The sequence below is a fragment of the Furipterus horrens genome, unplaced genomic scaffold, assembly GCF_987537825.1.
Source record: "Furipterus horrens unplaced genomic scaffold, mFurHor1.1.pri manual_scaffold_9, whole genome shotgun sequence".
Taxonomy (NCBI): Eukaryota; Metazoa; Chordata; class Mammalia; order Chiroptera; family Furipteridae; genus Furipterus; species Furipterus horrens.
In genome coordinates this window covers 94,721,445-94,745,921 of record NW_028327179.1, presented here as the reverse complement: position 1 = coordinate 94,745,921, position 24,477 = coordinate 94,721,445, and the positions used below count along the sequence as shown (strand labels likewise).

Below are 24,477 nucleotides of genomic sequence, written 5' to 3'. Positions count from 1 at the left end.
CTCTCCACGCCTCTGCTGGGTTTTGCTGGCTCCTCAGGGAACGGTGCTGGGGCCCGTGGCACCGCAGAGGCTGTTAGAAAGCCTTTCCTTCGGCCCCCGCCCCCTGCCCAGGAGTCCTTGGGAACTGGTGGGGGCACGGGGCACGGGGAAGGGAGGGAAAAAGATTTGGAACGGATGCCGGTGTCCAGCCCTTCCCATTTCCTCCAGGCACTTGGGTTCATCTCTCCCGCAGACAGCCCGCACCTTACAAATGGATGCCTGCGAAGCGCCTGGTCTTTGTCTCCCGTTAGTTCACCATCCATGTCTTGAGATGGTCAGATTCAGAATAAACCTAAATTGTGGCCCGAAGGAAAAGGTACACCTTCCAGTGCTCACCTTTATTATCAAAGGTGTACTCCCAAATGCAAGTACAGGGCGGGGCAAAAGGAGGCTCACCGTTGTTGGTGTGGAAAATAATACAACAAACAATAATACAAGAATCAACTCCCTTTCGGGTACTCAAAATCGTAAGCCTGCTTTTGTCCCACCCTGGGGGTGGCACGCGTCGTTTATACTAAAGCGCGCACCCATGCTTTCTCCTCTTAGGTATTTTCCTCTTCTCTCTGCTTCCCTCCCTGCTCCCCTCTCACCGGGTCCCTTTCCGTTCTCCTTGCGTGTACAACCAGCCCCACGTAGCTTCACGTGTAAGTCAGCGAGGGGAAGACTTCGTTTCCCGAAGTCACACGAGCGGTGTGAGAGGCTGTCGGCCTTGGTGGTGATCACACCCGTGTCAAAGGGCTTCTGATTTCTGGTATATCCAGAGATGGGTGGGACAGGAACGAAGCTGAAAACAGGTGGTCGCCTTTGTTGCCTCCCCTAGAAAGCAGTAATAGAAAAACAGATGAAGAAAACAAAAGCCATGTTTAAAACTACCTAAATGTTCTCAAAAGCTGGAATGGATGATACACCAAATACCATTTTCTTGATGAAACATTTGTAAATAAATTTTTATCCCATTAAATTTGTGCTTATTGAGAAGAGTTTAGTAAACTTTGGGTGTTGAGATCAATTTAATGGCTCATGAAAAGCATTGTTATATGAATACAGATGTCTCCTAGGTCATAATGTAAAATATGTTTTTACTGTGGTTTTTTATTAAAACTATTAAAAAGCTGAGGTGAATTGAGAGTATTCAGCAAAGAATAAAGACAAAATAGAAATCACCCATGTGCTCATCACTCTGAAATAACCATTATTAACATTTTGGTGTTTGTTTATCCTTATGTTTTCTGCTTATTATTTACACAGACGAATATTTTCAAACAATTTCTAGCTTTGGTAGTATCAAGGTAGCGCCTCCCTAAAAAAAAAAAAAAAAAAAAAAAAATAGAGGCTCCCTAGCCCAGTTCTGTTTGTATGGCCCATGTTGTAGAGCAGCGATTTTCAACCCGTGTGCCGCAAGACGTTTTAGATGATGCCGTCTCTGACTTGTTTAGTCAGGGGCACCGACCTTTTTTCCCTTACAGTGTCACATTAAAAAATGACAACAGCCAACATAGCAATAGCTGTCCACTGTGAATGAAGCAAAATACACCGTTTTTTGTGTCAAGTTGGCCAGAAAGATATTTTTGGGTATGCCGCAGGATCTAAGCGATTAGTCTGTGTGCCGTGAGAGGGAGAGGTAGGAAATCGCTGCTGAAGACCGTCTGCCTCTGATGCGGAGTTCTCACCGGTTATGTTCTCTAAGTTGCACGGAGAGGCGTGTTCACAGATGCTTGTTAAAAATTGTTCATATTGTTCCTTGCGTGATTGTTCCTGTTTCTTATCCCAGTTAGCAAATTTAGGTAGGATTGTTGCGATTTTCATACAATTACAAAGTTTTTTCTAAATAATTGTTTTTACATTGTAATCAAAGTATATTTACTTTTTTATTTTTTGGTTTTTCAATTACAGTTGTCCCCTTTTCCCCCAATTTCTCTCCCCCACCCAACCCACCCCCTCTCCTGCAATCATATCCCTCCCCGTTGTCCGTGTCCATGAGTCATTTATACACGTTCTTTGACTAGACCCTTCCCTTACTTATCCCCCTTCTCTCCCTCTCCCCACCCCCCTATTGACTGCTATTCTGCTCTTTGTTCTATTTAGTTCCTTTGTTTGTGTTGCTCTTTAGTTTCCTGTATTAGGTGATATCATATGGTATTTTTCTTTCGTTGCCTGGCTTATTTCACTAAGCATAATTCTCTCTAGTTCCATCCATGTTGTCGCAAATGGCAGGAGTTCCTTCTTTCTTTCTGCTACGTAGTACTCCATTGTGTAAATATATTTACATTTTAATCAAATGTATATAGTTTTAAAAGTGGTGCAGAGGGGCTTATAAAAAATAATCTCTTGCTAGCCTCTAATGCCACTCTCCAGAGGAAATCACTCTTTTAATGGTTTCCGTTTTAAGCTCTTTGGGTGGTTATCAAGCCACAATTTCTTGCTTTATCAACTGAAGGCGTCATTTACTGATTACTGATTCCGCTGGGAATTAGCTCACTGGTGGCGTTACCACCTCTCCTGCTCCTTCCTTCCTCCCAGGTGTTTTCTTGATTTTGGCGTTTTTGTGGCTCCTCTGTTGGAAACTTTGTGGCTTTAAATAGTATTAGCATACCTTTGTTTTTCATTCTCTTAAGACCAGTAAGTATCTTGTGACTCCTTTCTTTGTACAGTTATTAAATTGTACCCTTATCCTTCCTTTTACTTATATTCCCTCCTCTTTCTTATCAAATCTCTACTTTTATTGCTATGCAGTCAAGCTTGAAATTAGTTTCAAGTCTTTTGTTCACTCCCCATTAAGACTTTTGAGTTTTTAATTGGCTGTTGTGTAGGAGATAATACATACAGTCTCTCTACTGTCTTGAACCCACTGGTTTTCATTTTAGTATCTTAGTGTGTAAGGCAGTTCTCATGATGTAAACATAGGAAAGATTTATTTTAAACCAGAGAATAAATAAGTTGATTTCTCAAAAGATTCTTGCAAGTTTTTGAAGTCCTCTGTGATGTTTTACTTTGCAGGTACGGAAAACATTTTTCACCTTAGCCTTTTGTGACTTTTGTCGAAAGCTGCTTTTCCAAGGTTTCCGCTGTCAAACATGTGGTTATAAATTTCACCAGCGCTGTAGTACAGAGGTTCCACTGATGTGTGTTAATTATGATCAACTTGAGTAAGTAATCAAAAAAATTTCTATCTGCCATTTTACATTTTAAGTTTTCTGAATGTGAAACTAGTATGTCTTAGAGTCTCGGAGTTTTCTGTCCAATAAACTTGTTACAGGGGATTTTTTTAAGTGTCTAGAGAGTGATATGTAATATAGTCTGTACTTTACTCCAAAATTGTACTTCTGGTTCAGCTACCTGCTTTATTTGTTTTATATCCTCTTTAAATTAATAAAGATCCCTTGCCCATAGAAGTCACTTTCAGATAGTTTTGGGGAGGAGAGCAGGTGTTGTTTCAGTTAAGTTAGCCATTATATTTTTGGACCACAGATCAAGGGATCTGATTCTGTCAGCTATTTTGTAAACTGTGTTTCTTTCTTTCTCTCTCTCCCTCTCTCTCTCTCTCTCTCTCTCTCTTTCTCTCTCTCTCTCTCTCTCACCTTTAACCCCACCTGCACCCCCAGTTTATTTAAAAGTAAGATATAAAATCTTTGTACCCAGTGTACCTCTAAAATTTCTATTTGCTTTCTGTGCTAGAGTTTCTCTAATAGATTAAACTAAGTCTCTTTTAATATTTTTGTGTGTTGTTGCTGCTTCTGTTGCTAAGGTCTTAATACTTTTCTTGATCACTTGAGCAAATAGAACTCAACTTTGTATTTTAAAGTCTATTGTAATGATGTAACCTAACTTTACAGTAATTACATTTTCTTCTAATTCCTTAACCATACAGCATGATTTTTCCCTCTGATACGTAGAACTTTGCTATGTAGAACAATTAGTTTTAGATTCTGAGCTTGCCTGTGAAAATATAATTTTTAAAAATAAGCCTTCAGATAAAAACACAACTAATTGAATTAATCATTTCTAAAAATGCGATCTGATCTCAGATATTTCTGTTTAACTCTACAATGTATTCTGATATATGACGCTTCTGGGTTTTGCACAAGTTAGGTTGTTTTGTTTTGTTTTTGTCTCTGCCTCACAGTTTGCTGTTAGTCTCCAAGTTCTTTGAACACCACCCAATACCACAGGAGGAGGCCTCCTCAGCAGAAACGGCCCCCGCGTCCGGATCACCCCATTCCGCACCCCCCTCCGATTCTATTGGGTATGATTTGACTCCTGCTATTCAGGGACATGCTATTTGAGCTGGTTTCATTTGGATCTTTGGCTTACTATAAACTTTTCTAACATTTGGGTTGTTAAAAAGGGATATTTTTTTAGATAACCTATTTTATTACACCAGTCAGATATGTAACATGCATTTGGTACAGATGCATGGGATGAAAGCCGACATGGACTGTTTCAGGACTAGTCCTAAAAAAATCAAGCAGCAGAGAACTGAGTCCCTGCCTGGTGCTCGTCACTTCATTAGGTAGCATCAGATATAGAAGTACACGACTTCCACTTAGAAAAGTAGCATTAACATGAGACAATGGCAAACAATTTAAAAGTGGTATCTACTTAAAATCTATAGTTTATGACATGGCATTTTAAACTATGTGATAAGGACAAATATTACCGTGTTTACGAGAAGAGAATGGTGAGCAAGACTAGTCAAGAAAATGTAATGAAGAAAGTGGGATTTGAATTGGACCTTAAAGAATTCTAAAATCTGAATGAGCCTAGGAAATAAAAGCCTGGTGATTAGGAGGTGGGGGGCGGGGAACAGCATAAATAGGGAATGGCAGGGGTGCATTTAGGGGACAGTAAAGAGGGCCTCATCTGAGTCAGGAAGCAGCCTGTGTAAGACTAGATTGTGGAGAGTCTTGGAATTTAGGCTGGAATTTACACTTGGCGTAAGAGGGGAAAAAGAATTAAAGGTTTTTGAGCAGAATACTCACCCGATGAAAATGATTTTAAAGAAAGAATCACTTAAGGGTGCTGTACGGAGAGAGTCATAGAGAAGTGCCAGTGGTAAAGAAGGCCAGCCAGGGTCCTCCTGGTGGTGAAGACAGCGGGAAACAGTGAAGGCTTACCTGGGGTGATGACAGTGTGCAGAAGCAATGAATATTCATACAGCGTAAGGGAAAAAATTAATAGGGTTATTAATCAGTTGTGGTGGATAAAGGAGAAGACTCACTTTAGAGCTGATACAAAGTCGTCTACATATTCAAGCTTCATACTAGGGGGAGAAAGATGATAATCAGTTTAGAAGGTACTGGGTTGGCCAGAAAGTTCATTTAGGTTTTTTCCCTTCTAATCGCTCTAATAATCCTTAGTTGTCTTTAACTTCATTCAAAACAGTTTTGCTACATTGTATTGTGATAGCTGTCATATCAGTGCGTTTTTTAAAAAAATCAAAATTGGCGAATTTTTGTGTAGCCATTTTAATATTGAAGATGGAAGAAAATACACAACATTTTGGGGGTATTATGCTTTATTATTTCAAGAAAGCTAAAAACAACTGAAAAACGCAAAAAAACAATTGTGCAGTATATGGAGAAGGTGCTGTGACTATTCAAATGTGTCAAGAGTGGTTTGCAAAGTTTCTTTGTACTGTTGACATTTTGGCCAAATAATTCTTTGCTGTGGGGCTGTCTCATGCATTCGAAGGTGTATATATAGCAGCCCTGGCCTCTGCCCACGAGAAGCCAATAGCGGGAGACAGCTGACATGCTCAGAATATCCAAGTCATTAAGGTTATTGGTGAAAATGATAACTGTGTCTTTTATTTTACAGAAAAAATTAAATGGACTTTTTGGTCAACCCAAAACTAGTTTTCTTTGGAGCATTTCTTACACAGGTCTACTTACTCTTTCCCTGTGAGATTTGAGGAAGCATAAATTATACTATACCTTGAAGCATGGGGTTAAAAAAAACAAGTCCCTACATAGCATTCTGTTCTAGACTATTCTAGGGATTAAAAAAAAAAATCTGACACTCCCAGTAGACCTATACTTTTTTAAAGTATATTTTATTGATTATGCTATTACAGTTGTCCCAATTTTTCCCCCTTTTCCCCCCTCTGCCCACTACCCCCCCTTATCTCCAGCAATCCCCCCGCCTTAGTTCATGTCCATGGGTCGTGCATTTAAGTTCTTTGGCTTCTCCATTTCCTTTACTATTCTTAACATTCCCCCTATCTATTTTAGGCCTATAATTTTTATGAAGCCAGCCTTTCTGAAGGTTTCATAGGCTAGAAAGTTGAGCAGAAAACTTTTGTATTAAGGTGTGGATGTATTTACGTATTTTGGACTGCTAGAAAATGCAACCGTTGTGTTTCCTGATAGGTTGTAACGTTACCCATTGTGGCGGAGTCATCGGATTCCTGCTGTCTCTCATTGTTTGTGTGCAGCTGGATATTTCTCAGGAGACCAAATCAAAACATTGTTAAAGTTTTTTACATTTTAATGAATCCCTTGACTATGACATTTACTCCTGACAGATTCCATAGACCATGATGTCTTCCTAAGGCAGGGTTACAGAACATAATAATGAAATAGCTTGGCCTCTATGAAGGTTTATAATGGTAATGACCAGGACATTTGCCTACCAGTGGTGGGAATGCTAAGTTTAAATTCAGAAACCATTTTCCTGTGCCTTAGTACTGATTCACAGCTAAACCTACGTAGATTCTGGTCTTGAGCAAAGGATGCGAAAGACAGTCGAACTTTTGTTTTCCTGATGGTTTTCTGTCACAGGTGTGTGTGTGTGCCTGAAAAAAGACAGAAGCCAGTCCTGTGCTTATCACAATTCCTTTGCATTTGTTAACAGTCTGATAACAGTCATAATGGTCGTGACACACATATAATAATAGATGTAACCAGGACCTATTGGAGAAGTGATACATTGCTCAGTTTGGATAAAAAGTTAGAGATACCTACATTTCTACTTCTAAAATAATGCTATGGAATATGTAAATTTGTGAAAAGTCAACATTTTAAAATTTACATATTGCTGAACAGAAGTAGTCCCTTTGCTTCAAAATTTTTAATATTCTAGATTAAAAACGAGACCTAAACTCACTGGTAATTTGCTGAAGAGTGTTAGAAGTTAAAATTTCTTTTTTATTTTTAATTTGATACTGTTTAAAAGAGATGTGCAACAAGATAGGTAGAAATACCATGAGGAGAAAGCCAGTTTGCTGACTGCCAACACACTTCACAGGGTGTAAATTGCCTTGGTCTGAGGCAAGACTTGCCATCATGGAACCAGTTTTATCAGTTCCCAGAAATAAAGAGTTGGGGACATACTGGTTTACATTAACTGGAATCAGAAAACACTAATTCAGTATAACAGGTCATTTATTTCAGTGAGAAATAGGTCTGCTGTGTACACCAAAGTTCTTGTGCTGGGTGGACTAACACCCTGCTTTTGTAAGATATTTATGAGAAACCAAATTATAATCAAAAGATTGTTTTTGTTAAGCATGGAATTAGGCCACGGTTCAGATGTTTAATGACGTTAGGATATAATAACTTGAAGCATTCTCCAAAATTATAATATACTTGCCTCAAGGCTAGATAAATTATAGTCTTTCTGACTTTGTGTAACAAGCAGATATCTTTTTAGCTAGTATATCCGTTTTTTCTTTAGATATGATAATAAAATTTATCAGATTAAATCCAGGCTTTTGTTTTTCTTACCCTTGGACCCATGTTTTTTGCATACATCTTTCTGATTTGGTATGCACTACTCTGTGCTGTCTTCATTCAGCAGGTTTCAAAAATGAGTTACTGTCACGCCTACACCAAATCAATTATAGTAATTAAACTATCTGATAATTAATTCAAGCTTTTTCTACCTTTAACTCCCACCTTAAAGTATGCTATTGCCTTGAGAATTCAAATTAGCCTACGAAATAGCTTTTCAAAAGCCTGCACGTTCCAAAACTTTTTCTAAAAAGTAATATTGTCGGGGGAGGGGTGTATAAGGGAGATAAATAGAAATGGAAAAAAATAAAAATAAACTTTTTTAAGTAATATTATCGGTTTTACATTCTTTTACTGGCTCCCAAAACATTTTTGCAAAGGGCATATATTTGGCTCCCTAAAGCAAAAAGAAAGACCGCTCCGTCACAAACTAAACGGTCCTCAGCAGCCAGAGTGTAAAGGACCAGTGAAGCGTGCTGGCGTTCCTAAAGGCCCGTTTTGTTTCTCATTGGGTTGATCCCATTTTTTTAAAGTACATAATTTCTTAGTTTCATTTCAGTTCTGTGTGGGTTCATTTAGTTAATATGAGCAGGTAAAATGCATATTTCGTTCCCGACTCTAAATAGTGTGCTTCCGAGAAGTGAGACTGTAACTGGCGTGATTCAGGCTCCGTTAGCATGCTCCGTTGTTAAGCTTTCTGTCACTAGTGCCTTCTTTGTGTCTTCTAACCTTGATTTCTTTCTCCCGTGTTTTCTTCCCGTTCTTCTCTAAACCGACCCCCCCAAATGTCTTTGTTCCTACAACATTGTCTTTCTGGCTGTATCTTAACTACTAAATAATACTGATGAATTACAAGAGTTTGCGTAAGATGGGGTAGACGGATGACGCATCTTTGAGGAGAGAGGCTGTTAGCACTGAGTCTTCCATCGGTCCTGGTAGCGCTTACCGAGACAGTCGTACCTTACCCTTCAAGTGATGGTCACTGCCCAGCTCCTGCGCGTATCTTTTCCAAGGGGCCTACTTCCCATGACTACTTCCAGTTACTGTCAGATCTTTAGTGTGCTTTGTGATTTATTTTTGGGACAGTGCTGAGAGATCCTAGACTTTATTTATCTGCAGTACCACAATAGGGACCACTCTGTAACTTATTTTGATGATTTCATCAAGAAGCAATTTTTATAAATATTTGCTTTAGTGCTTAATATATGATTCTTATGTCTCGTGTCAGTTGTTGGGCATAGTAAAAACTTCAAAACATGAGAAGCTGATGCCATAAGGATCATCTTCTGAATTTGGAAATGATCATTTGCTATTGCTCAGGATTTTAAATCACCTCTTGTATAAAGTAACAGGTATATCTTTCAGGCCCTGAAATACGCATGCGTATTCTCAGAATATTTATAATTGCCTGATACTTTCCATAAAAATTGCATTTTAGTAACTTCAGCTGTCAAGAAATGGCAAAGGTAGGGGGAAATGGCAGATTTTATTCACTCAGTCTCTACCTAGAACATTTTTGTTTAACTTTAAAGGATAAGAGCTGCTTCAGCTGATTAACCACAGGTAATTTTTAGCCACTTGTAGATTTCCCTGGAGTTTTTGGGATGGGAATCAGTGTTCTTATCACTATAGTCCCTGGAGGGTCTGCTTCAGCAAAGCAGCTTTGTTAGTAATAGTCGTAGGCATATAGTTTTTTAAACTAATACTTTTAAAACTCATTACTGCTGGGTTTTTAATGCTTTAACAATTTTATTTGAGAATATGAAAACAAGGGAATCTTTATATCATCCATTTTTTATGTGACTATCTTTATAAAGTTGCCCTGAACTTATCTTCCAATGACTTGATTTTTCCAGGCCCCAAATCCTCACCACCCCGTCTCCTTCAAAATCCATTCCAATTCCACAGCCTTTCCGACCAGCAGATGAAGATCATCGAAATCAGTTTGGACAGCGAGACCGGTCCTCATCCGCTCCAAATGTGCATATCAACACAATAGAGCCCGTCAATATTGATGTAAGTACACAGCGTTGTTAGAGCGAAACAATATCAGGAGTTTTTTTATTTTTCTGCTACGTTTATAATATGAATCAAATAAGTGCCATCTTTCAATAATCGTAGCTACTAGTGATAGACTTTTATGAATTACAAATCAGAAAAGCCTTGTCATCATCTCTGATGGCATTAAATGCTTAACTGGTGCCAAATTACAGACTTATTCTGCTTTTTGTTTCTTTATAACACCATCTTTGAAAGTCTTTTCTTCACTTATTTAATAGATAATCCACTTGGCCATTTTATGGCAAAGAAAATAAGAATACAATTGCAGGTTTTTTCTTTAAATCAATTTGAAATGTTTACCTAAATTTCTAAAAGTACAAGTTTGAATTCAGTAACCCTTAAGGACTAATCATTACTTTAAATATTTGATGTGAAAAGCTATCTTTTATCTTTTTTACTGTCTTGAGTATACCTTTGTGTTTCTAATCTAATCTATATACATGTTGAATTTTGGCATTTTTTTAAATATAGTTTGTCATTCAGTTGTAATCATTCATTGTTTACAATGCATCTCTGGTCTTATCATCATATACTGTAATCTCACCCCTTCAGTTACTTTGGCCACCTTCTGGCTGGTCACTCTTCTTGCTTTTCTAGTTTATCTTACACACTGTCACTTAATTATGTACATCAGTGTCACTTCTTCACTTAGATCTTAATTTCCGGAGAGCAGAAACCATTCTTTGGCACTTACCAGCGCTAACCACATAATAGGTCATCAAAAAATATATGTTTCTGTGAAAGTTCAGAACTGGCCCTGGCTTGTGTGGCTCCGTAGGCTGAGCATCATCCCACAGACCGAAAGGTCGCCAGTATGATCCCTGGTCAGGGCACGTGCCTGGGTTGCTGGCCAGGTCCCCGGGTGGGGGCGTGTGAGTGGCAGTTCGATGTTTTTCTCGCACATTAATGTTTCTCTTCCTCTCTTTCTCCATCCCTTTTCCTCTCTCTACAAACCAAATTAAATCTTTTTAAAAATAAAAACAAAGCAGAAGAAATTTCCCATAACATAGGCCACAAGTCAACAAACTCTTTCTTAAAGGGCCAGATCGTAAATATTGTAGGCTTGTGATGACAGCTATTGAACTCTACCGTTGTAGAGAGAGAATAGCCATAGAGGATGTCTTATAAACAGATGGGTGTGGCTGGATTCCACTAAAATTTTAATTTTAAGAACAGGTGGCCAGCTCACTGTCAGCCCCTGATACAGACAAAAAGAGGAAGGGATGAGAAAAGAAATGAAATGCACAGGATCGGTCCAAAAGGACAGGTTCATTTTGTTGAGTCATTCCACTAACTGATGCGCAGGAAAGAATGAAGCGCCCCCCTGGCAGAGCTGGGGTCCTTGGAATAGTCTTGGAATTAGGTATTATGTTTTCAAGAACTTGTGCTTTAGAATCAATAGTATAGGTTATCCTCAATCTCTGTGATAACCAAGAAAACAGAAAATCCACAAGATTTTTTGTTTGTTTTTGCTTTGAAAAGTAATTATATTTAAAAAGGGAATTGAAACTGGTTCCCCATGTAAACAGGGGCCCGGAGTTAATGAGGTGGTTATGTGTGTGTTCCAAGACGGGTTGTTCTAATTACACAGTCAGTCATTCCTTATGTGAGTCCTCATAATTACAAGGTAGAGAAGCAAAAATTGTGCTAATAGGAAAATATTCACTAATTAACAGAGTGCTTTAATATTAGTTTCTACTCAACTGTCCCTTCCCCTTTAAAACCAGCCTGTATTTCAACCCCTTTACATTACTATCCAGCATTTCATTGAAAACATAATGCAAACTGATTGCAAATCTGGCAAAAAAAAAAAAAAAAATTAAGGATTTTATGAAGACTCTAAAAAGTGACTTTGGAGAACTACTCAAATCATTTATAGCCATTGAGAAATACACAAAATTAAATTGGTCCAGTAAATAACAGAAAACAGAAAATCCATGAGGATGAAAATATAATAGGCTCTTCAGATGAGAAAGATTTAAATATCAAAGGATTGATAGAGGCCCTAGAGGGATAAAGTCCTAAAATTTTTGTTAAAATGATTATTGTGATGTAAAAGTTGAATTTGTAATTAAGATTTGTAATTAAGAATTTCAATTTGTGCTATCATATAAATTTGGTATTATGACCAACAAAAACTTGATTCTGTGTCCTAAGAATTAGCATATTTTTGAAAAAGGAAACTTATTATAAATTTTAATTTCATTTTAAATATAAATTCCAAATCAGACTTTCTTTCCCCTTTTTACTATGAGATGTTTTCTCTATTTTAAGTGACCTTTTTCTAATATTAATTTTTCTCAACTAATAAGGTCTTCTTCAATCTAGCTAGGCCTGGAGGCAAAGGAAGAAAGATGTAGGAAAGGGGACTAGGGGAATAAACAAATAGTGAAATAAGAAATCAAATCTTATTTCTAGATTAGGTCTGTTCTCAGATGTCCAAGATTGTACCCGTCATCTTTCTAAACAAACATTCTTTTAAAGATTTTATTTATCTATTTTTAGAGGGAGAGAAACATTGATGTGTGAGAGAAACATTGATCATTTGCTTCTCGCACGCCCTCAACCAGGGAACGGGCCTGCAACCCAGGCATGTGCCCTGATCAGGAATCGAACCGGCGACTCTTGGCTCTGCAGGTCAATGCTTAACCAACTAAGCCATGCCGGTCAGGGTTCAAAACAAACATTCTTTGAGACCAGAAATTTTCAATCTTTTTCACCTCATGGCACACATAAACTAATTACCAAATTCTGTGGCACACAAAAAAATATATCGTGTTGGCTGATGTCACTTTTTTATTTGACCATCTAAGGGAATAGAGGTCAGTGCCCCTGACTAAATAGTCGGGTAGTGCATGTTTTAAACATTCTTGTGGCACACCAGTTGAAAATCACTGTTTGAGGCTATTTCACTTGATCTCTTACTGCCACCACTGTTCTCCTGTCCTCTTGGGCGTGAACATTTGGAGTGTCATCTTTTTTATCTCACAGTTTCATCCCCCCTATAATCAAGAGTCATAAGGTATCACCTTTTCCTTTTGACATGGATCAGAGATCTGTTCTTATGACCACCACCATTTGGGCCTATATTTCTTCATGTGAACTACCTACTCCGTTAATCTCCTAAGTGGGTTTCCTGCCATTGATTTCTCACTCTCCATTTCCATTCTTTGTGCTACCATCAGATTAATTTTTTATAACACCTCTGTCATCATCTTTCCTTATCCCAAAAGTGTCATTGACTTCCTGTTGATTATAAGGTTAAATATAAACCCTTTAGCATTTTTGTTCAGTTTCAATCATTTCATTCAATTTCAGTCATTATCATTTATTATGCCAGTAAACAGATATAATATCGACTCTGGGACAGACACTGTGTGTCAGAATTGGGAATTAAGTGTAAATTAGCACACAGTCTTTGCCCTCCAGCAAGTCAACCTAATGGATGAATCAGATGTACAAATAAATAATCCCCAAAATATATAATGACAGTTTATTAGAGCAGGTGATAAACTCTACCTGGTTGTAACTTAAGAATATTTAGCAGAGAGGGGACAACATTTAAACCATATTGTAAAAGATGAATGAATAGGGATTTATTAAGTACACTAGCTGGGTTTCAGGAAGAAGGGACATTTGTTAAGGAAACAGTATGTGCAAAAGTATGGAAGTACCTTTACACAGAAAGTTAGTGAGACCATCAGGATTTTATATTTATTGGTGGCCACACCACCCCCAACATCCAGCACATTGTTTGCAGGTATATGAGTATTTGTTGATATTCTGTAGAAAATGTTGAAAGCTTTCTATAATACATTGAACATGATAGAACATGATAGAACATGATAGCTTTCTATAATACAGTGAACAAAAAGCTGCCTGTTCACAAAGGGCCTGTGAGCCTATTTAGAGACATTTGGGTCCATTAATGGCTCATGTTTAAGTCACACTGGGTAAACACACTAATCTAAGTTCTGCCTATTAAGGTCCAGATTGCGTTACATGGCCGGAAGACTCTCCTCCACACACACACACCAACATTGTCCTTTGTAAAAAGCTATATTTTAATAACAATGACAAATTTTAACATAACCCTTGTTTGAGCCATTTTGATTTTTTCCCCTTCTCATGTATTTTTACACATCATATTTTTCTGATTATGATCAGTGTATTTTGTTTTCTTAATTTTGTATTCTGTTTTTTAATTATATTGTAAACATCTTTTCATGATTTCATCTTCATAATTATTTTAGTAGCTGCATAATACCTATTAAATTTATACACCATAATTTACTTAACATGTGTCAGTAAAACTAGAAGAAGGAAGTAATTATTTCTGATTTTTTAGTATGATGGATATGCTGGACTAAACATCTTGGTGCATGTCACTTTTTTTCTTCTGAATTATTTCCTTAGGAAAAAATTCCCAGAGGTGGAATTATAGGATCAGAGGATATGAACATATTATGGCTCTTAATATGTGCCAATAGAATTTTTTTTAAGAATTGATACAGCCATTGGTTTTGAATGGCCTGAAATGAATTTCAGCATTTGATCAGGACTAATAATCCCTTCCGTACAGGGTTAGGTTGGCAAGTGCTGCTGGTCTTGATTTTATCATGTTCACTAGCTAATTCCATATTTTTTTCTGTTTTGTGAAGTAATTATAAGACAGTTATTATTTTGAATTAACCTTTCTATTAATGCTTAGTGGAAAATTCAGTGTTTTTATTTCATTCTTACTGCATGCTTTGAATAAAATATACATTACTATTTATTTGTAGGACTTGATTAGAGACCAAGGGTTTCGTAGTGATGGAGGTAAGTGGTGATTTCAGTTTTTAAAAACTCGGGAAAATGCAACTGCTTTGCTGCTGTCCCCTTTATATTTGCTTCTTTCACGAAACACAGACACAGAGAAAAATTGTGTAGGGACAAACCCAAAATTTTTTGTTTTTCTTTATTATTTATTATTTATCTCTAATAAAATTTTAACTAATTTATAACATGAGTAGGGAAAAATAAAAATAAAAAGGAGTCTTAAATGTACTACCTGTGGTTTTAAAAACTTATCAAGGAGAGATTCTTAGTTATTTTACCCACTTTATCGATTTTAAACCATCTCCAAAGCTGAAGACGCAAAATTTCCTTAGGGAACCTCTACCGATACTTCAAGATTGAGCTTAGAATCAATTAAAACTTTATTTTCCTAAATTGTTCTTGGGGAATCCCTTGGATTGCCTGTCACAACTTATCAGTTTGTTAGATATTGTCAACTAATTCCCTTCAATCTTCTAAAAGGGTTTGGAATGTATATTTTATAGACTGGATCCCTAATAGAAAAGTCCAGTTGTCTTTTTTTTGTACAGTAAATAAAATAAGCAAATGAGAAATTAAATTGAGATTTTTTATTGAATTTTCATCTGAAATTCACTCTAGCACCCAGTAAAAGTAGGGGACATAAGAAAACATTGCTTAAGAAAATACTTTTTAAATAAAAATTTACCCCACATGTTTTCCAAAAGATGGTATTTGAAACTACCTTCAAGTGTTCTTCCAAATGGTTCGCCATGCTTAACTTTTCAGCTGTCTTCTATCTAATGAGGGAGACCTGCAATGCCTTGTCCTGCTTAGAATTGGTCTCTTTCAGTATGGCCTCCTTAATATTCAAAATGTCTAAGCTCAGTCTCAAAGATATTTTATATTGAATAAGCATTGTATAAACCATCATTTGTTGTGTTGCTGTGTACCTGTGAAGCTACCACAGTAATAACCCTGCGTTATATATTCTAGACGTAGTATTTACTATAGCAGAAAGCTATAAAAGTGGGTTTTTTTTTCTGTTTGTGATTCCATGAACCCTCCAATTAATGTTGCTACCAGTTTGACTTTCACATGTCTTAGTAGCTGTGGCTTTTGAAGATTTTGCCCAGTACATCCAGCATTTAAATGTTGCCGTCATTTTAGCGTCCCAAAGTGAACGTAGCCATAAAAACTGCCTGCTTGTTTAGTACCTAAAATGAAGCAGCATTTCTTGTCCTTTTTTACAAATCACTTTTTAAAAACTCATTGGGATTTTGTGAAAATGAGCAGTTTTTTAAACATCCAGAATTATTTTGTGAAGCAGGCTCCGACTCATCTTGTTTATTCCCCGTGACTTCTGTCATTTCTTCTGTGTCTGTCTTCCTGTGTCTGCCTGCCCCTCTCTTTCTCTTCTAACAGCCCCTTTGAACCAGCTGATGCGCTGTCTTCGGAAATACCAATCCCGGACTCCCAGTCCCCTCCTCCATTCTGTCCCCAGTGAAATAGTGTTTGATTTTGAGCCTGGCCCAGTGTTCAGAGGTAGTTGGGCTCTTCTTTCTTGTTTTCACCCAAAGCAAACTAAATACGAACCACAGACGCTGTTTGTGCCTCACCCTCACGGCGTGTGTTTGTGAGCGTGAGAGTCCTCAGCACCTGGTTTCTGCTTGGCCTGGCTGGAATGCTCTGAATGTGCTTCTCACGCATCCTCACTGCTGCAGGCTTTCTGTGTGTCGTCTGCCATCACTTGTGAAAGCAGAAAAGCCTGCGATGTCCATCTCGTTTTCTGTCCCATCACTGTTTGGTCTTGGTAACATCTTAGACTTAGTGGGTGGTGATAAATGACGTGGGAGGGGGTGTCCTTTGATTTGAATTTCTTTTATTTTAATCCATTGAGGTGGCCACCTTGATGACTATTAATACTTGTTACTAATTTTTGTGGTTTTTAAAAAGTAAAAATGGAAATGGAAATCCTTATTATGAGATTTTATTAGACTTTTGGCTTTATTTTTTTCTGTACTATCAGCAGTGTCCTTTTTTGAATAAAGGATATGTATATTTTTATATTGTTATCAAATGTAGGGAGCTTTCAAAAGATTTTTAATATATTTGGGGTATTTTGGCATACTTCAGAAAATTTGAGGATTTATACTTTCAGTTATGCCTTAATGTGAGGAAAAAGTTAGCAGTATAATTTCAGTCTCTCGTTTTATCTTGCCATACTTTAATTAGTGGTTAAACTGATTTTTTAAAATTGAAGTCAAAATTGAGACAGGAGTTTGCTATAAATAGGTTAGTGTCTGCCACTTATTCTGAATGTAGTGGGGCTGGCTCAGAGTTCTGCTCTCTCAGCCCAACTGTTTCTCAGAAAATCCATGGAATGGGCTGGACGTCGCACAGTGCTGAGTGGCGTAGTAACAGTGCCGTACTACGTAGACCTGAACTGCGAAGCCTGGGCAAGCAGTGAAGGCTCTATGCTGTGGAAAATTATCAATGGAAGGTAGAAAATGGATTGTGCCTTTGTTAATAGACAGTCCAGATACCATTTTCTTTTAGAAATTTACATAGGAGATTATCAAAATCCCATATGATAACATATGTGATGTAGTCATGATAAAGTTTCTACAAGATTTACCATTTAAATGTTGCTATTGGTATCCCTGTTCTTTGAATGATAGAGACTGGCCCCCCCTCAAAGAATAGGGATCTACTTTAAAAAAATTTTTTCTTGAAGTCTTTTCATTCTGTTTGTGCAAATAGTTTTTGATATCTCCGTGCTACCTAACTGTACTCCGGCTGCACTAGGAGTCATGGCCCTGAACCCCTCTGACCCAGGTCCTACTGCACATGAACTTAGAAGTATTGCCACTGGGCCAGCATTGGGAAAAGTACCCATCAGGGAGGTATGCAACCCTGCCAACTGAGCCGCTTTCAGAGAAGGCACTCCCTAGGCTCAGTTGGCTGGTGGAATATTTGCATTTGGAGTAACTTCGCTCTCACTTGTAAAGGCAGGGATTTTTCAGCCCTGAGAATGCTGCTAGCTTTGTTTACATTAATGTTGTATGCAGGCAACAAATAGTCTTTGTTTAGTAGAGTAAGCCTTCAGGAACCGATGAAACTGACCAGTAGCTCTCTCTCTTAAGTAGTATAGTATGTGGTATAGGATTCTTTTTTATTTTAGTGACTTATATGAAAAAGCCAGATATTTTCAACATTGTCCATTATTAGAATATGTTTCCATTTGGGGATTTCCATCTTTTTTTATATTGATTGGCTGCTGAGGCAACATAAAATAATTAAAAGCTTATTTTTTTTATATTGGCTTTTAAATTGATTTTGCTTTTCTATTTTTTGTATCAAAGAAACAGAACCTTAGGAGTATTGTTTAGTATTTACCTCTTTTATTGGAGAGATTTTTTTTCTTAGAATATACATCAGTAAGCAAAATATGTATCTGTAATAAGATGTTTTAAAGGTCATTAAATTGGCCAGAAAACTAAAAGAAATTAATAGTGCTAATCACCAAATGAGGCCCCTTTTTGGCTTCTCCTTTCTAAGATGCACTATATTTTTTAAATTAGTCTAAATCTCCCCCCACCCTCTGCCCCCAATAAATTAACATACTTGATCTTCCTTTAATGGATATATATTTTCCTTTCACTAACTTAGGATCAACTACAGGTTTATCTGCCACCCCCCCTGCCTCATTGCCTGGCTCACTCACTAGTGTGAAAGCGTTACAGAAATCTCCAGGACCTCAGCGGGAAAGAAAATCGTCTTCGTCCTCAGAAGACAGGAATCGAATGGTAAGAGCATATTATATCTTCATTCTTCTGTATTCTTTCTTTATAGAAGTCATAGTCAGACATGTGACACGGAATTCCCATAATCAAATAAATTTAAGAGCTAATGATTGTTTGCTTAAAGCATATTCACACAACAGAGGTTTTTTTTCTCAATTCTAATTAATTGAGTAGAAGGCAGTTTTGAAAGGGTAAGAAAGCAGTTGACTCTTGAATAACATGGATTTGAACTGCATGGATCTACTTACTTGTGGGTTTCTTTCAATAAATGAACAGTCAGCCCTCCATATCCCCAGGTTTTGCACCCATGATTCAATGAACTGAGGGTTAAAAATTGTATTGGTCCTGAAACCAATCCCCAGCAGATACCGAGGGACCGTTATAGTTGAGTTTGGGGGGAAAGCAAAAGCTCTGTGCCGATTTTTAACTATGCTGGGGGTCTGTGCTCTTAAACCCCACATTGTTCGAGAGTCAACTGTAGTGTTCTGTTTCTAAAATAAGGAAAAAGAGAAAGCTACTATTTTAGGAAGCATTATTAAGCGTATATGTTCTAAAGGGCTGGTCTGAAATTCAAATATACTAGTGACATTCTTCCCTATTTAAAATCTTTCTGAAATCTATATTAAAATAATTTTATCAATAGTGCATAAATAATATATATTGGCTAGGTGGAGTCTTTCCCCTACCAAAGTGGTTGTATGTGTTGACATTTTTTTAAGAGACTGGATCAGGTAAGATATATGAGGAAACTTAGCACCGACTAGAAGAAGGCAAGGAGTTAAGTTATCAACAGTTACCATAGTATGTTAAACTTAAAGTTTTAGCCTTTGGAGCCAAAACTAGTCACAGATGTATAGTACTTATCTTGCCCGTAGTAGTCCTCCAAATTATAAGACTTCCATTTTATTGAGTTTAGTGATAATATAGTTCTGCTCGCACTCTATAAGTGATTATTAATAAATTGTTTTTATCCTAATGCTGATTAGGTCTTCAATTTAAATTCTATGTAGTAGGACTCATACTTCTTTTCTCCCAGAGTGTGTTTCTTTTTTTCTTTAAAAGATATTATCTTTTCCTAACTTATATCCCTTTCAGACATAGGAGAAAGTATTTAGTGTGAAACATAAGGTTTTCCTTATTTGTTTGCTTTTGCTTGACTTTTGCACTATTTTTATCAAGAAAACACTTGGTAGACGGGATTCAAGTGACGATTGGGAGATTCCTGATGGCCAGATCACAGTGGGACAAAGAATTGGATCCGGGTCATTTGGGACAGTCTACAAGGGAAAGTGGCATGGTATGTATGTAGTACAGTGACCTCGTCACAGTTATAGTAATAGGATGTATCTGACAACTTTTATTTTAAAAATCAAAGGGAGTATTCACTCTATGCATCATCAAACTTTTAAAATTATATTCAAGAGTTTCTAAATATTTCTAATAAGAATTATGGGAAATATTCAATAAAAACTGATTCACAGCAACCAGGTCTCCTATCATTATATTACTTACAATTTTTTCTTTTTTAGGTGAAATGTCTTTATTGTTTGAAGCATAAAAAGATTAAACATTTCATTTCTTACTTAAGTCTTCTCCATGAGGTTATAAAAATACAATGCCACTTAGTCTGTATAAACTCCTAAAAATGTCTAGAAGTTCACACATAATATAATATAAAAAGGCACTTAAAACACAAAGAGATAATAAAAGAGTGACCTCACTGCTACAATTGAATATATTAGTTAAAACTTTTAGAGATGATGATTCTCCATGTGAGCTAATTCCCAAGATGTTTTTTTCTTTGATAATTTTTCTGCTTTTAATTTTATTTGTATTATAAACCACAAGTATATTAAAAGTGTACTTAACAAAGGAAGAAATGGAATGGAAACATATTTTTAAATGTTCAGCCTCACTGGTTACCAGAATTGCAAAATCAAAAAATACAAATCATTATTTGCATCTCAAATGGACAAATTTTTTTTTTAATTGGTCATATTTCAAGTTGTGCTGCTGGTGGGAAAATAATCTGCTACAAGTTTTCTGGAGAGAAAGTAATAATATGTATATGGAGCCAATAATTCCATTTGTAGAACATTATAATGAGGAAGTAACTGGACAGAAACAAACATGAGTGTACAAGTATATTAGAGATTCAGTATTAATGAAAATGGAAATTAAGTACCCATTAATAGAGTATTATTTAAATAAATCGAAAACTCCAAATATGATTATATAGAAACTAAAATAGTATGGTAGATTTATATTTATTGCTACGAAAAGGTGTCTGTGGTATATTAAATTTTACAAAGCAGCATACATAATGTCCCATATCATGGTGCTACATAGAAATATATTTAACAATTTGAAAAATGATCATCACTATTTGAGTACATATATTTATTTTTAGGTTATCTTTTTATATGAATTCATAAATATTCACACTGATGCATATAAAAGCCGGGTAGCTTTTTGAAATACTAGTATAAGAATATCACTGTTAGTTTAGTTTTTATCCTTAGAAAATTAATGCAGTGAAGGAAGTTATGTATAGTATAATTTATTGTATCAGTATATTAACAACGATCATTTATGAGTGACATGATTATGGGAAATATTTTTTTCTTTATGCATTCAAAATGTATAATGTTTTTACTATGAGCAGTGAAATAAGTTAATTTAATTATATTGAAGTATAATATACATGCAGAAAAGTTGACATAAGTGTTCAAGTAGCTAAAAAATCTCACAGTGAACTCACCTGTAGTCAGTAAACGAACGGCACTAGCATCATGAAGCCCGCTCATGTCCTCCTCCCCCCGGGTAGCCTCGCCCCTGGTTTTAGCGGAAGTCACATAGAATGCACTCTTTGCTGTTCCACCCTTCACTCAGCGTTGTTCATACATCATCTGTCTTGTTGTGTGTAGTTGTAGGTCATTCAGGCTCTGTAGTACCCCATAAAATGATTCCTTTTTCTGTCTACTGTGTGATGCGCATTTTAACACTTTCCCATTTGGGCCTACTACACATGCTGCTGCCGTGGGCGTTCTTGGTGCTTACATGTCCTTTGATGAGCATGGGTGTCCGTTTGTGCTGGGTATGCATGCGTTCAGTTGTCGTAGATACTGCCAGCAGTGTTTCAGGTGGTTGTGCCAGGGTACACCCACTGGCAGTGTGGGAGTCTTACCTGTTTCACATAAAGATTTTTTTTTAATAACTTGCCTAAGCAAAGCAACAAGTGATCCGTGGATTTGAAAAAAATGTTAACTACTCTGATAAAGAAGTTTTGTAGTTTTCTATCTCAGCCAAGTTCCATTGGGCCTGTCATTTGTAGTTTTAACATTTAGTTAGTAAATGTATCTAATTTAATATTGTTAAATAGCCAGGAAGATACCATGGGTACTCAGTTGGTTAAATTCCCAGGAGAAAAACAAGGTTGGCTATTTTGGGAGTTGATATTTTGAAATACTAGTATAAGATTATCATTGTTAGTTTAGTTTTTATCCTTAGAAAATTAATGCAGTGAGGGGAAGTGTAGTATAAGTTATTGTATCATAAGTTATACCATAAAGCGGTTTAATAATGGTGTGGATTTGGGGCTATGGTAATTAGTGAAAATACCCAAGAATATTTTTCTGTTTTTAAATTTAAAAAACCAGAATGACATTTAGAATGATGGTTACCTTTTAGGTGATGTGGCGGTGAAAATGTTGAATGTGACAGCACCCACACCTCAGCAGTTACAGGCCTTCAAAAATGAAGTAGGAGTACTCAGGTGAGTGAGTGTGAATTATTGTTTTCCAGAGAAGGTCTCTTCTTTAACTCCTGTCACCACTGGTAGCTGTAAAGACTTACTCCAAATGGGTAAAACAGAGTCTGAGTGTAGTTTGTCTTTAGCCATATTCTTTTAAGTGGTATGCAGTATTATATTGTGCAGGTGGTAGAAGAATTAAGCCTAGGGTGAGTTAATGGGAATGCAGTACTCTGCTTCTGAGAAATAATACTTCTTATTATGGAACTAATACTCTCAAAATTCTAATCTTATCAGAGCACATTTAAGGATTATATCTTGCCCTGGAACTTAAGGAACATTTCCAAACTGGAGTATGTATAGGCAAGGACAACTTAGATGGGGATGATTCTAGAACAGTAACTTAGAGGGGAAAGTAATCAACAGAACTGAGGCTGTTGGGTCCGTAGAAGGCAGTTCCGTTCTAGAGCAGGGTCCCTAGCCTTCAGGCCGTGGGCCGGTACTGGCCGAGACCTGTTAGGAACTGGGCCGCACAGTGGGAAGTGAGCTTGAATGTAATGCGCTCGAATCATACTGAAACCATCCCCCCTACCCCCAGTCTGAGAAAAAGTGGTCTTCCACGCCACCAGTCCCTGGTGCCAAAAAGTAGGGGACCGCTGTTCTACAGATACAGACTCTTATTCCAGAGAGCAAAACGGGGAAACCAGTGGGGAAGCTGTAGGAATATGATTTTTCCTCAACCCAAAAACCGTTCTAAAACTGGAACCACTTAAGGAAAAAAAAAAAAAGAGTGAGAGAAATAAGCATTAGTCTCAGTGATGAGCTTCCCCTAATTGAAGGTATTTAAGCAACCTCTAGTTTCCTGTCTGGTATACTTAAAAAGATATTTCTGAGAAGAGTAGAATGTTAAACTAGACAGCTATTAACATCTCTTCTAAATTTATCCTTCTTTTGCCTTTTTAAAAAATACCTTTTTCTAACATCTTACTGATAAATAGATTGCTTTGGGCTCTTTCTTTAAGATTTGCTGGTGTTTATCAACATTTACTGTTTACTGTCACATTTCTTTTTATAGGAAAACTCGACATGTGAATATTCTACTCTTCATGGGCTATTCAACAAAGCCACAGCTGGCTATTGTTACCCAGTGGTGTGAGGGCTCCAGCTTATATCACCATCTCCACATCATTGAGACCAAGTTTGAGATGATCAAACTTATAGATATTGCACGACAGACTGCCCAGGGCATGGAGTAAGTTCCATTCTGTTAAATATCTTGAAATTCCTTTTGAAGACTGTTGAGGGTGTTTTAAAGACAATCGTTTGGATTGCTTTTTAAATTACTGGGTTAGCAGCATATGGACACGCTTAACTAATGGCTAGCAACTTGATACTGAGAAGTAAAATGGTCTGTACTATAGTCTTCAAAACATAAAGTATTTGATAATAAATGTGACTGCAAATTTATGTTTTAACATGCTGTGATTTAGCTAAGCAATAATGGCTCAGAAACCAAAAGTAGGCAAGCAAACACTAAAAATCATTAGCAGTTATAGAAGTATATAAAGTAATTACTTTCTCCAGGTGCCCGTATTTTCTACTACAGAGTGATTATTTGCATATAATAAAGTAGATTGAAAATCTGTATTCTGATCCTTTTTGAGGATTTCAAGTTGAATTGTTCCTATCCACTGAATTAACTAAAAAGTAACTTTATAGAATTTATCATAGGTCAGAAACTGCATCTGTTCAAATCTGAAAGATTATATTAAGATCTTGTGAATAGTAAACCATGGCAAAACCAGTCAACGCTGAGAGAGAGACAAAGATGGTTCTCTTCTCCTCCCTACCCCCAACTAAGCACACTCCCTACCCAGGGACTTTGTACTTATTTCTTTCTCTTTGGGGTTCACATGCCACAAATATCCATAGAGCTTCTCCCCATCTACTCTTGTTTAGATGTCAATTTTTAAAAGACGCCTTCTCTGATCACGTTATATAACTAACTAATGGCCCTACCCTACCCAATCACTCTCCACACCCCTTTGTTTCTGTATTTTTAACTTCCACTCCATATGACATCATCTGTTTATCGTCTGTCACTCCCTCTAGAATAGAAGCCATTTGAGAGCAGCAACTTTGTTCTGTTGTTTTATCCCTAATGCCTAGAACAGGGCCTGGCCTGTGTTAGGTACTCAGTACATATATGTGGAATTAAAAAATGAAGAAGGATTACACACAACTGAGTATTATTGTTAAGTGTGCTTTTTAGAAGAAAGAGAAGCCAAATCCT

At 36.9% G+C, this 24,477-nt stretch overlaps 1 protein-coding gene across 3 annotated transcripts in view; it reads left to right on the top strand.

Annotated features, from left to right (window-relative positions):
* Window positions 1-24,477, top strand: part of BRAF (B-Raf proto-oncogene, serine/threonine kinase) — a 108,530-nt gene that overhangs the window by 48,792 nt on the left and 35,261 nt on the right. The window contains exons 6-14 of one of the 3 annotated variants that reach the window (XM_090287594.1): window positions 3,037-3,185; window positions 4,163-4,282; window positions 9,626-9,785; window positions 14,615-14,651; window positions 16,053-16,172; window positions 18,300-18,436; window positions 19,613-19,730; window positions 22,124-22,208; window positions 23,260-23,436. In XM_090287594.1, coding sequence (XP_090143720.1) covers window positions 3,037-3,185; window positions 4,163-4,282; window positions 9,626-9,785; window positions 14,615-14,651; window positions 16,053-16,172; window positions 18,300-18,436; window positions 19,613-19,730; window positions 22,124-22,208; window positions 23,260-23,436 — 1,103 coding nt within the window. The remainder of the gene's footprint in view (window positions 1-3,036; window positions 3,186-4,162; window positions 4,283-9,625; window positions 9,786-14,614; window positions 14,652-16,052; window positions 16,173-18,299; window positions 18,437-19,612; window positions 19,731-22,123; window positions 22,209-23,259; window positions 23,437-24,477) is intronic. The other 2 variants (XM_090287592.1, XM_090287593.1) reach the window with 2 other exon arrangements.